Source organism: Myxine glutinosa, chromosome 10 (assembly GCF_964187855.1).
Source record: "Myxine glutinosa chromosome 10, kmMyxGlut1.1, whole genome shotgun sequence".
Taxonomy (NCBI): Eukaryota; Metazoa; Chordata; class Myxini; order Myxiniformes; family Myxinidae; genus Myxine; species Myxine glutinosa.
The window spans coordinates 89,948,645-89,962,705 of NC_136270.1; the positions used below are offsets into that span (position 1 = coordinate 89,948,645).

General features: G+C 44.2%; 1 protein-coding gene across 1 annotated transcript in view; it reads right to left on the minus strand.

Moving 5' to 3' along the window:
• The window catches only part of LOC137433993 (protein disulfide-isomerase TMX3), a gene marked incomplete in the record, with an annotated part of 101,025 nt that extends 87,531 nt beyond the window's left edge, over window positions 1-13,494 (minus strand). Inside the window, 6 exon segments of the mRNA XM_068126560.2 lie at window positions 4,465-4,510; window positions 7,275-7,398; window positions 10,928-10,967; window positions 12,633-12,684; window positions 12,946-13,103; window positions 13,424-13,494. Of these exon segments, the coding sequence (XP_067982661.2) occupies window positions 4,465-4,510; window positions 7,275-7,398; window positions 10,928-10,967; window positions 12,633-12,684; window positions 12,946-12,976 (293 nt within the window).
• Between the last annotated feature and the right edge of the window lie 567 nt (window positions 13,495-14,061).

Genomic DNA, 14,061 nt, shown 5'->3' on the forward strand with positions numbered 1-14,061 from the left:
GGTCGGACAATGCGAATGAAGCGCGGGATTGTCGCCGTCAAACGGACCCACTCTCCTCCTAACAATGCTCCGTATCCTCGTCGGATACCTCACTCATCTGCCGGATCACGTCTTCTCCCTCAACTGCTCATGAACCTTCTCACTCAACTGCTCATGAACCTTCTCACTCAACTGCTCATGAACCTTCTCAATCAACTCCCTCACTCCTCTGTTCAAGCAGTCCCTCGCAGCCGCTTTTATTGTCCGTGTCGAAATCAAGCCGCCGGTTCTGATGACACGCCTACCGGTTGGCTCACCTCGGCGCTGGTTGGTCGGTAAGGGCTCGCTGACTCCACCTCTGCTGACGAGTCGACGTGCCACACCTTGTTCTTGTGGCCCCGCCCCCTTCTTCCTCGGCTTGACCGCATGGCTTATGGCGGTGTGGTGCCAGCAAAACAGCCCAATGCAACGGCGGCCAACGCTGCTGGCAAACAAAGTACTGGGGCCTATCTTATTTGATTAATGCAATGCAGATTCAACTATTGGGAACAGATCCTTAACTGAAACACATAATAATGAAATAACTACAGAGAGGTCCTATGGTTCGTTACGTGTTGTACATGGACTAACTAGGGTGCGATCTTTAACAAAGCCAATTGATGGGGATATTTACAGGGGATCATTTATAAGAGAAACATTAACTAAAATTTACTAGTGAAGGTTCTAAAAACCGTAACAATATATTGTTGCGGATCTGCCGCCGGCCTTCTCCCCTTATCAAGGGGGGATTAATCCCCTTGTCTTTACTGACCTGGTGCGACCCGAGACCTATTGCGTCACTTCTGGACAGCGGTAAATAGGGTTTCAGGACCAAATTCGCTGTTACCTAAGTACTAGTGCTGCCTTGAAGCGAGGAAATAAGTCTCGCACGAACCACGTGTGTTGGTGATATGCCGAGCGGTTGCGTACATGTGATCCGCGCCGTTATAGATGGTGGAACCCGATTCAAGCGGTTCTATTCGTACCACGCTTAGCCAATGGAGAAATCACAAAGGCGATCGAATTGGAAAGGAAAGGAAGAACAAAGATGTTTAATTAATATTAGACGTATTTACAGCCAGGACGAAGTGACACAGGGAAATCCTTAAACAGTCTTATACTTAATACCCCTGGACAAACCGGCCCGTCTCACACACACTCACACGGGGATTGCAGATGAGCAGGATGATGTTCTCCAGCGCGTCCAGGGATGGCTCTCGTGCAGCTCTCTCCGGTCCCCGGCACGTTCCGTGAAGATGGAGGCAGGAGAAGGCAGGAGCTCGTAGCGTGTCGCCTGAACAATCGGGTTATCTCGGGGCGCACGGTAGAGGGCGGACTTTGGCGCGACTGGCAGTTATTCACTCGCTTATTCACCCGCGGTTAGGGCCGCGTTCACTCGCGTGGCCGAAATGCGCTCTGTTCGTTACCGGCGCGTCTGGCTGCACCCGCGTACACCGTACATGTACGGCCAACGCCTCTTCCTCTATCTCCTGGCGCGCACATTCTATTGCGAGGGTCAAAGTTCAACAACGGCGAGTGATGCAAATTCTCTGGCACAGTCCTTTCTCCTTGAGTCCTATCGCGCCACTGGTGCAAGTCCCCCTTTACCACGCGCTTATCCTCTGTAAGTCCTGCTTGTAAGTCCTCTTGTAAGTCCTCTTGTAAGTCCTCTTGTAAGTCCTCTTGTAAGTCCTCTTGTAAGTCCTCAAGCTCCCTCTCTGCAAGTCCTTTCGAGGGCTTATGAAGACCCGCCCCGCGAACCTTCTGGAACTCACCAGACTCTCTTCACCACGCCCTCTCACGCCATTCTGCTCGAGCTCTGATTGGCTGGTGGCTCTTACCATCCCCCCACGCCGCTCACCCCGACCCCGCTCCCCTCCTTCACCTTTCGAGGCCCTGCCTCGTGTAACTCGACTAGGGGACAGCCAAATGGGACGCGGGATTGATTGTGTCCATAGAGGTAGAATGGAGGTTGGAGCAAAATGATTGGGGGGCCTATTCTCCTGTCTTTACACAACGCAGGTACGAAGAGGGGAAATGGCCTATTCTTACACATACTAAGACATAATTACTACAAATGGGCCTATATGTTGCTCGTGTGACTAACTATGGAGGGCAAACCTTTAACCTTTAATGACTTCAACGTGCCAATCTCAAAACCGCAGCAATATATATATATATGTATATATATATATATATATATATATATATATATATATATATATATATATGTATATATATATATATGTATATATATATATATCGAGGCAAAATCCACGAATGGAGAGGCAAAATCCACGGATGGAGAGGCAAAATCCACGAATGCCGACGATAATCTGTGAAGGTTCTCTAAATACCATATGTAAAGCTAACGGCTCGTGAATTTTTTTTTTGCGCCCCTGAAAATCCCCAAATTCTCAGAACACGGCCGCGTATAGGTCACATTTGCATTTTATCTTCCGCGAATACGCGGAACCCGCAAATAGCGGAACCGGTTTGCTGTTTGCTGTTTCCTGTTTGCCTGTCTTTCTGTGTGTCATCAATTTCTCAGGTGACCAAACGGATCTTCGTCAAACTTTCAGAGGTTCATCAGGGAGTGTCGGGGAGTGTTTTAGTAAAAAAACAAACGTTTTTGAATTTTTTTTTCAGTTGGATTTTAAAAAATCACTGTATAGCGCATGCCTAAGCCTTTGTAGCTACGTGAAAGGTAATATTAAATGATCCCCGGCCCCATTTCTTCGTGGTGTCATGTGGTGTTTTAGTCCCCCACAAAAAAAAAATTATTTTTTATTTTTTCAAAATGCCAACAGCACTAGAACTGCACCAGGTACCCGTGCTAACACACACACACACACACACACACACACACACACACACACACACACACACACACACACACACACACACACACACACACACACACACACACACACACACACACACACACACACCATGCAGTACAGGACTTATTTCTGAACGAAGTATTAATACCAACGAGGCCTTTCATGTATGTACTTTGTATGTGTTTTCAGTGACTCACCCTCTGATACCCAGGCACTCTTAACCTGCCGTATATTTCAGGATGGTTAACCATTATTGTTGTATTCCTGGATGCAAATCAGACTCATGAAAATATAGAAAATACACGAAATATCTGTAGATGAGAGGTGTCTAGTTCCTATCATTTTGTGTATTAACATCAACAGGCGAGCAGCGGCAGTGGGTAAACTAGAAAGAGCAATCAAATATTGCAGACCCTCACCAGGATTGTTTTGTGTGGTTTTATAGTATATTTTTATAGCCTGGGGTTGGGCTAGCGGCTAGGGTGCCAGCTTAGGATCCTAGGATCCTGGGTTCGAATCCCGGCCGATCGCTGAATTAACGCCAGGGGGGTTGACTCAGCCTGTCATCCTTCCGAGGTCGGCAAATCGAGTACCAGTTCACTGGTAATTCCCTGCTTGTCGTAAAAAGGCGACAAAAAGGGTTGGCGGCAGGAAGGGCATCCGGCCGTAAAACATTGCTTCAAAAAGGGGACCAAAAAACAACAACAACCACGGTCCCCGAAAAAGGCCAACCCCTGCTTGCGGGGAAAAATGGCCTCTAAAGGTGGTTTTATAGTAAGTATTTTAAAAACATACTCACATTCAAATTGTACCATACATACTGTATAGGCACATAATTACAATGTAATGTGTTGAATAAGGTGATGTAAAAGATGCTGCATCAACAGCAGTAAACTTCCAGAATCTTTTTTTATACAACCTTTAAAATCTTCGAAGTATATAATTCAAAGATTTTTTTTAATGTTGAATTATATACTTCACCATTGAACTCGAATCGCCTTCTTGGCATTTTCATAAACCTGTTTAGCTGTAACATACATGGAAAAATTATGCTGTCTTATGCCATGAGGGCAGTGTAACTGAGATTCAGCACTGAGACAAATATGGCAGCACCTAGCATTGTTTGTTTAGTGTTAAACAAAAATAAAGTTGAAAAGACCCTTCCCATGTCCTTTTTCTCAAGACTGCATGGGGTAAGGTGTTCTTTGAATGTTCCAGTTGTAACATGTACGTACTCTGAAATAACTATCCTATGTCATTCACTGGCTTACTCCCTAGGCCACAATATATAAACACATACAGTCTATGTAGATTTTATTGAGACAATACTCTTCCAAGCCCAGGTTAAAGGTAAATCCAGTTATTGAGAAAAGGGCAATAAGAGAACGACTGTGCAATAAACACTGGGATACACGAGTGCTAATAGCCTAAACAAACAATATAAATTCACAACATGAAGCAAGGTCGAAAAGTGCAAGCTGTTTATAATTTGGTTTGTTCTGAAAAAGATATCTTATTTTGGACCGACAAGGGACACTGCATGACCCCACATGCAGAAACACAAATACGCTATTTATTGATGTCGACAAAAATAAAAACTCACACTTTAATTGTTGGAAAGCCATGCACCTCAAACTCTGAGGCAACACCTGCAAACAAATAAAAGTGCAATGAAACAAGGAAACTTTTATTTTCACTTTTACCTACTACAAACCTTGTTTTAAACTACTGTATTCTAGTAATGTGCGTCGTGTCAAATTCAAAATCAAACAGGATAATTAAGGAATACGTAGGGTGCATGGTATAAAAGCTGTGTGAATGGCAGATACTGCGTATAAAAGACAGTACTGTATACAATACAAATGAAAATTAAAGTTAAAAAAACAAGTTTGTATACAATGCCTTCAGAAAGTATTTACACCCCTTGACTTTTTCACATTTTGTTGGGTTACAGCATGAATTTAAAATGGATTTCATTTAATTTTTTTTGGCACCGATCTATACAAAATACCCCATAATGACAAAGTGAAAACGTATTTTTAGACATTTATACGAAGTTATTGAAAACGAAATGCAGAAATATCGAATTTACATAAGTATTCTGCCCCCTGAGTCAATACTTCGTAGAAGTGCCTTTGGCAGCGAATACACCTTTGAGTCTTCTCGGGTATGTCTGCATCAGCTTTGCACATCTGGATTTAGGGGAATTTGTCCCATTCGTCCTTGCAGATTTGCTCAAGCTCTGTCAAGTTGGATGGGGAGCATCAGTGAACAGCAATTTCCAAGTCCTTCCACAGATTCTCAATGGGATCTGGCTGGGCCACTCAAAGAATTTCATGTTCTTGTTCTGAAGCCATTCCAGTGTTGCTTTGGCTGTATGCTTGGGGTCATTGTTCTGTTGGAACAACAATCTTCACCACAGTCTAAGGTCTTTTGCACTCTCAAGCAGATTCTCCTCAAGGATTTGCCTGTATTTGGCTCCATTCATTGTACCCTATATCCTTATAAGTCTGCCAGTCCCTATCACTGAAAAGCATCCCCATTGCATAATGCTGCCACAACCACGCTTCACAGTAGAGATGGTGCTTGATGGGTGATGAGCTGTACTCGATTTCCACCAGACGTAATGCTTTGCATTCAGGCCAAAGAGTTACATTTTCGTCTCGTCAGACTGCAGAATATTTTGCCTCATGCTCTTAGAGTCAGAGTCTTTCACGTGCCTCATTGGAAGCTCCAGGAATGCTGTCATGTGCCTTTTTCTCAGTAGTGGCTTCTGTCTGGCCACTCTCCCACAAAGCCTGGATTTGTAAAGTGCTGCAGAGACTTTTTAGCTGCGACGAGCAGCTCTATGAAAGGCCCGCTTTGTTGTTCTTGTTGTTGGGGTGCCTTTTTGAATAGCGCATGCGCATACACTCGGACGTGCGTTGGTATGAGGTAAGAACATATTGCAACGGATATCCTCATGATTCTACACGTCGCAGCTGATGACCACACTGTGGTCATTTTTCTCTTTTTTCCATCAGGCAGGTTCTCTCATCTCAGCCAAGGAACTCCATAGTTCTGTCACAGTAGCCATTGGGTTCTTGGCCACCTCCCCGACAAAGGTTCTTCTTGCCTGGTTGCTCAGTTTGGTCAGACAACCAGTAAGAGTCTGGGTAGTTCCATATTTTTTCCATTTCCTAATAATGAAGGTCACCATGTCTCAATTTTAGTTTTCAATAATGAAATAATGAAGGCTCTTGGGAACTTTCAACACGATATATTGTTTTACACCCTTCTCCAGATCTATTCCTCCTCACAATTCCATCTCAGAGTTATATGGACAGTTCCTTGGACCTCACGGTAGAATCTTTGCTATGGCATGCACTGTCAACTGTGGAACCTTTTCAAAAGGTGTGTTTCTTTCTCAATCATGAGGCACAGATGCACTCCAATCAAGTTGTCGAGATATCTCAAGGATGATCAAAGGAAAATGGATGCACATGAGCTCAATTTGGAGTAGCATAGCAAAAGGGTTGAATACTTATTGACTCAAGACATTTCAGCTTTTCACGGTCTGATCATTTTGTTAAAAATTAAAACAAGCATTACGCCTAGGTCCCATGTCGGTGAAGTGATGTGAGTTGACAAAGTGGAAGACGCAAGGCGGCCATCTTGGATTTTGACGTGGCGACCCAATTTGCAATAGCGTTCTCCCTTATGCGTAGATACACCCACACACCAGATTAGAAGTTAGTAGTTCGTTTAGTTTTCAAGATATTTCGCCCACAAGGTTCAGACATATATATATGGTGGCGGCCATCTTGGATTTTGACGTGGCGAACCAATTTTCAATAGCTTTCTTCCTTATGCCTAGATACACCCACACACCAGATTAACAGTTGGTACTTCGCTTATTTTTCAAAATATTCCGCTCACAAGGTTCAGACATACATGGCGGCGGCCATCTTGGATTTGGACGTGGCGACCCAATTTTCAATAGCGTTCTTCCTTATGCGTAGATACACCCACAAACCAGATTAGAAGTTGGTACTTCGCTTATTTTTCAAGATATTCCGCTCACAAGGTTCAGACATTCATGGCGTCAGACATACATGGCGGCAGCCATCTTGGATTTTGATGTGGGTTGAACCAACACACCAAATTAGAATTCGGTCCTTCGCGCCCGCACGCACGCACGGACGGACAGATGGACGGACGGACACACGGACGGAGGGGAAAACCATAGTCCCCCTTTCGCTCCACGGTGACGAGGGACAAAAAAACTCCACTTTGACATTATGAGGTGTCATGCATGTGTAGATCAGTGACAAAAAAAAAATCTCAATTCAATCCATTTTAAATTCAGGCTGTAACACAAAAAAATGTGAAAAAGTCAATGGTGTGAATACTTTCTGAAGGTACAGTACTTACCAGTGTGAACTGTGGCATCTAGCTTTCCAACCCGGATAGGGGACATCGAAGCCTGCATCTCGATGGCCACTTCATTCCAAACTGGCTCCAAACTTTTACAATGTCCGCACCATGGAGCATAGAACTAAACACAAAAAGAAAATGGAGCTTATCTTGCCAAAAATACTAAACCAACTCGGGCCATCTATTTCAAATGAATGAGGGGTAGGGGGAGGTTTGTGGTGGAGGGGGAGGGGGGGATGGAAGGTGTACATGGTGTAAAACAAAACAAGAAAAAGAGCAATCTGAGATTGCAAACCCTCGCCAGGATGTATTTTCAGTGGTTTTTAAGGCTTTTGTGTTAAAACAAATATGGCGACCAAACCACGTGACTGATGACGTCATCATAATTTTTTTCTAAACAAATTTCTTCCTTGATTATGCTCAAGAAATTTCATCTTGATCGGATGAAGTTTTGTACTTGTCGAATTATGACATCATAATGGAGGCACCTATGACATCATCATTAACATATTTTATTCCCCATGGAGAGTTCTTTACAATGAGCCATGGCTCAATTTTTTATATTCAGCGCTTTCAGAGATATAGAGGTGCAAATTTTTCGGTTTTTCCAAGATGGGGGCCGAACCACGTGACCGATGACGTCATCATTATTTTCTTTTCTCCACCAGTTTATGCCGACATGGCGCTCAAGAAATTTCATCTTCATTGGATGAAGTTTTGTACTTGTCGAATTATGACATCATAATGGAGGCACCTATGACATCATCATTAACATATTTTATTCCCCATGGAGAGTTCTTTACAATGAGCCATGTCTCAATTTTTTCTATTCAGCGCTTTCCGAGCTATAGAGGTGCAAAGTTTTTCAGTTTTTCCCAGATGGCGGCCGAACCACGTGACCTATGACATCATAATTATCATCAAAACATTCTACAGGTGGACTTGCACCTATGGTGAAAATTTCATGTCGATCGGACCAACGGTTGCAGAGAAAATCATATTTATTGTTATGTCGGTGGGGTAGCAATATGTAGAGCCAGATAGATCTGTGTAGGTAGGTATTCGTCTGTCACGGTAAGGAATCTGACCTGTAATAAGTTCTGTGTGTTTAGGCGATTTGTCGGTTAAGATGTATACCTGTGGACATACCAGGACGTTCGTGAGTTAAATAGAATAGGGATTAAAGAATAACGCCCCTGTGTGTCACACCTGGTAGCCAAACCTTTGACCCTTATGGCAATGCACACCTGTAGACATTTAGTTAGATCCCTAGCGCAACATTAAATAATTCCCTTCCCTGACAGTGACTTCGAAAGGAAACCAGGCCAGGACACCGCCGATGATGGCCGCTGCCACCTACACCTCCGGCAGGCCTATCCACCTTGAATAGCACGCGCTATGACCACACTACAGGGAACGAGTGTTGGGGTGGCACGGTAGGCGCGAACCTCCAGCCAACGAGTCGGTGGAGGGCACTAATTGGGTGGCGCGCCGGGGCTGACGTCACCACCGCGGGAAGGTTATTTAAGGGAGCGCCGAACGCCATTTGCTCTCTTTGCGGTTCGTGCTCTTGGAGATCCAGCAGTTCATAGCACATCGGGTTTTTCTTGCTTGCGCAGCTTCCTCTTGCAGCACGTCCTTCCCTGGCTGTCGTGTGTCATTGGTGCTCCTGAAGCTTGGAGTGTGGTGTACGGACCTAGCGGGCATTGGCTCGCCATCTGCGTGTGCTTGGAGCGGTGTTCGGTGCTGTGGCGCTGGAGCGAGGGACCTCGTGGGTGCATCGGCGCCGAACGGAGCCGTGTTGGACGGCAGCCAAAGACGAGACGACAGGACAGATAAGGCCAATCCCCATTGCAAATTACATGACGAGACATTTATTTTCGTAATTCATTTTCCCCCGTCTGTGCTTGAGATCTGGTGTGTGGGATCCCAGTTTCGGAGCTTTAGATTTATTATCGCGTTTTCCTGTCCCTGCGTTTCTTTTTAATAAACCCTTGTATTATTTTCTATTCCCTGTTATACCTGTGCCCGTGTCGAGTTAATTTCCCCTGCAGGATCGAAGCTGCCGGAGTGTCCGTTGGGGTTCGATCGCCGTCCACAGTTAAGCGCTTACGCAGCTTCCACCTTCCTTCTTCCTCCTGCGCGACCATAGTAAAATCCGTATTGGTTGTTGCCTCCGAATAAATCCGTTCAGGCCTATCCGCGACCTTCTGGTGTTAACCGGAGTCGCACGACATTATTCTGTGCGGAGAAACAGACAAACGGACTCAAATGCAATACCCTCTCCTCTGGCGAGGGTAATAAAGGGAACGCCCATGGATACAGCATACAAGAGAGTAGCAGGTCAACATTTCTGCCATATTTGCTTATGTAATAAATAAATTGCACCCTATTTACTTGAACTTCTACTCTCCATCACAACCAAAATGAAAACTCAGAGAGAGCAGTGTTAGGGTCACAGCCATTCAAGATGACTTACAGACAGCTGATAGAATTTGAAGACATGTTGAAGATATAAAGGAAGGCAGCATTACACTCCAGTTGATGCACAAGTTACGTCAATATGAAAAGGGCATTCACCGATTTGGGATGTTGTTGAAATTCCAAAATAAAGTCTCGTAGAAGAGCAACGTGAAGAAAAATGTATATTCTCTGCAGTAATTAAAATAAAGAACTGGCAGGATGACGAAGACGTGTGCACACTCTCCTCTAGGCTATTTAACCTGTGTTTGGATCCCAACTCACCTATAAACTGTCATCCCAGTGTTTCACGGGCAGGGTGATTCAATGATGTGTGTGTGCCGTGCATCGGATGAACGTTAAACGGGCACCCCGTCTGCCAGCATTAGTTGGTGGATATAAAATATCCCCCCAGTGTCCTTCACGTAGCTTCACGTAGAGTAGGAGAGCTATTGCCAGTACCAAGACAAAATAAAAAATTCCTGCCCTAACTAACTGCTGGAAAGACAATGGCAAACCACCCAGAATAACGCTTGCCAAGAAACTGCTTCAGCAGCACCGATGCTCTGTAACAGAGTATAACCATCTAAAGGTTAGGCGATTTGTCAGTTAAGATGTATACCTGTGGACATACCAGGATGCTTCCTCTTGCAGCACGTCCTTCCCTGGCTGTCGTGTGTCACTGGTGCTCCTGAAGCTTGGAGTGTGGTGTACGGACCTAGCGGGCATTGGCTCGCCATCTTTGCGACTTTGCGACATCAACAGAATAACGCTTGCCAAGAGACTGCTTCAGCAGCACCGATGCTCTGTAACAGAGTATAACCATCTAAAGGTGGTTATACTCTGTTACAGAGCATCGGTGCTGCTGAAGCAGTTTCTTGGCAAGCGTTATTCTGGGTGGTTTGCCATTGTCTTTCCAGCAGTTAGTTAGGGCAGGAATTTTTTTATTTTGTCTTGGTACTGGCAATATCTCTCCTACTCATACTCTGTAACAGAGTATGGAACATTAAAATCAGTTAAAACTAGCATGGCACATTAAAAGCATATTAGATAGCGTCTAATTAGTCTACTCGGTATATTGCATACTAAACCTTTGAGTTAATAAAATAAAACAAAGCAATTTTAAAATCTGTTCAACAAAACACGCTATTGCAGATAAGAAAAACAAGAAGAAGACGACAAATACATACTTCAACGAGCCACACACCATCTTTCCTCTGTTCCAATAATCTGAAAGAAAATTTGCATGCAATTTAAAAGAGAAAGATGTACATTCAGATAGATAATGCCAAAAAAAGCCCCAAAAAAAAAACTGCACGAGAAATCAAAACCTTTCACTCTACATTCATAATGTCACCATTGTCTCGCTTCATGTATATTGCCAAAGCAATAAATAAGGCTTGCAGGATGGCCTGGACTTGAGGTACACAGACTCACCTCCGAGCTGCCTAGCCTGGGTTTGAATCCCGACCCATCTATAAACTGTCATCCCAAAGCTTCAAAGGCAGGGCGGATTCATCAATGTGTGTGGCATCCCTCTGACGACGTTAAACTGGGAATCCTTCGTTGATGGATGTTAAAGATCCGACAGTGTCATTCGTGATGAGTAGGCGAGCTATCGCTGGCACAATGAACAAATACCACAATCCTGCCCTGACCTACGGGGGGCATTGCATCAGCGGAACAGCCAATGATGCTACCCCGCAGCCTTGTGATGTAATAAGAAGAAGAAGACCAAACAAATATAACACAAATACAGTGTAAACATGAAGCCAAAAGCTGGTGGAATGGTTTCCTCGCAGTGCCCAATGTATCCCATTTTTTGTTCTTGTACCATGCTTCGAGGAGTAAGTTTAGTTGTGATTTTTGCTCATATCAATGACCCCCAGACAACCTCCCATTGTCGGACACTCCGATGACTATCGATTCAGACTGTGACCGACTGCACACCAAGGTGATATTTTGTGAATCTCTTTAAAAGTTTTCAGTTTGTTTGAGTTTAAACGTTTCCTTTTCTCTGTGTCCCTCATCCACGAATGTGCTTTGGATTAGAGGACGATGTCCTTTTCCTCTATGCTCCAGTTCACCTCCTTTACACCTCTTTAAGATTGCCTTGAGCATAGTTTTTGGGTGGGTGCCACCTTTTCATATTTTTGCTTCTGTGCAGCTCCGTCTCATCATGAGGTTGAGATTGTCTTCTTCCTCACTGGAGAAGGTGCCGTTTTTATCGTTTTTGGCACACGTTCCGTCTGCTTGGCCGCACAGACTTAGGTCACCCTTGGAGGAGGTCAGTGTCCCTTCATTGTCTTTTTGCGACGAGGTAGTCATCGTTAGGCAATTTTGGTTATATCAATGAGCTACATGACGAGTGCAATATTCCCAAATGGGACCAGAGGTTCTGGCTGCTTGTCAGGTGGTCACCGATGAACTCTGGGGAGTTGTACAAAGTTGATAAATGTCAAAGTCCCATTCCTCCCATTGTGGTTATGTTATACATGCTGGCTTTTCTTCCTTCTGTCTGCATTTTTTGCTGCAATGGACACATCCCAGAGTCATCTGGTGGACAACGCTGCCAGCTTGTTACCGCAAAAGTGTACGAATCCAGCCGAATGAAGCGACCAGCGATTTAAGGATTTGGATACCGAGTCTGAACTGAAAAGTGAAGTAGTCCAACGAGAATTAGACTTCAGCTTTTGGATTGCAGATGGAATCCCCAACGGACTCATGAATGACCTCCAGGGTAGGGGAGATCTGCATGACCTGTCCAACACCTAGCTCAACGCACACCTTTCACTCACCATTAAAGCACTGAGCAGACTGGTGTCAGCGTTGTCTTGTCCCAAACACACACCTATGGTAATGCTATGGTACATGCCAATATGTCACCACACTTACGTTTCGTCCAGCTCCATGGGCTGACATACTGTTTCTGCAAAGACTGCACCCACTGTGGAGACAGAACAACACTGAAGGTTAAGGTAGCTGAGTTCCTATTTTAAAACCAAGCATCAGTAAATAAACGGGAGGAAGGAAGGAGATACGGACGGGATATCAAACGCAAAATGAGGGAAGTAGAGGAATTGATGGGGTGTAATAAATGATATCACTTTGACTCCATTAATTGCAGAACGATCCTTGCACGGGAATCAAGATATACAGATTATACCACAGCGAGGAAGAAAACGAAACGCGCTTCTTTTTTTTTTACCTGCCAGCACTGAGAACAAGAGCATCGCCATGGTGCGAAAAGGAACAGCAAAACTGCTTCAAATCGCTTCGTTCTGTTTCCTGAATCCTTCTTCTTCTTCTTCTTCTTCCTCTCTTGGCGCAGCCAATGCAATGGTGCTTCCAGGTCCCGCGGGATCCCTGTGGGCAAAGAGGCGAAATCAAGGAAAGAGAGCAGCCGAACAAACCTTTACGCAATGCTGGAAAAACTGTCATGAATGATACCTCGACGATCATGAGTGACATGACCATCGTAATTTGTATGAATAATGAAGGATGAGAATGGTGCGTTGGTGCGTTAGTAATAGTAATAGTAGTTGTTGGTGTAATAAAGAATTGTCTCGGAATCCGAACATCTCGGACGTCTTTTCTGACACGATAAAACCTAAAGGTGTTGATTCGGGTCTCGGTTGTCGTAGTTGAGAATCAAGCCTGTGGTAAAAAAAAAAAAAAACAATTACCGCGCAATCTTCTTCTTAGACCGAACACGATTTAAAACCGCCTCCGCAACTGCGAGTTTCATGAATCACCGTCAGCTAAACGATGATTGGCTAATCTGAAAACGTCATCACGGCAACTTCCGTCTATTTCCCGGAAGTGACCAAAAAACCCTCCTTAGGCTCATTTACTCCTAAAAAGTCATGGGAAAGAAAAAAAAATCTCGAACTTAATGTGTGAAGGAAACAATTTTATTGCATTTATTTGATGGTTTTACCGAACTACTGCTGGGAAGGCAATGGCAAACCGCACAATGAATATAATTATAACCCTTGCCAAAAGCAATAAAACTGCTTCAGCACTGTGACAGAGTATCGTACATCAGAATCGAATCACGGCGTGTTGTGACAATCGTGAAACACAACACTTTAATGCAGGAGTAAACCATTACTCCCATCATGGCTGGGCTCCATCAATACCACATTAAAAATTCAATCTATCTGTTTATCGATTCAAATCCTGGTGGAGTATTGCAGCCACTGGAACATCAGCAGGGTGTTTTGCGTATATCATAAAAATAACATATTTATAATTTACCAGGGCGATATTCATTATAATAGCACGTTTTGCGCAGTGTATATCGGCCAAGGTGGTATAGCTT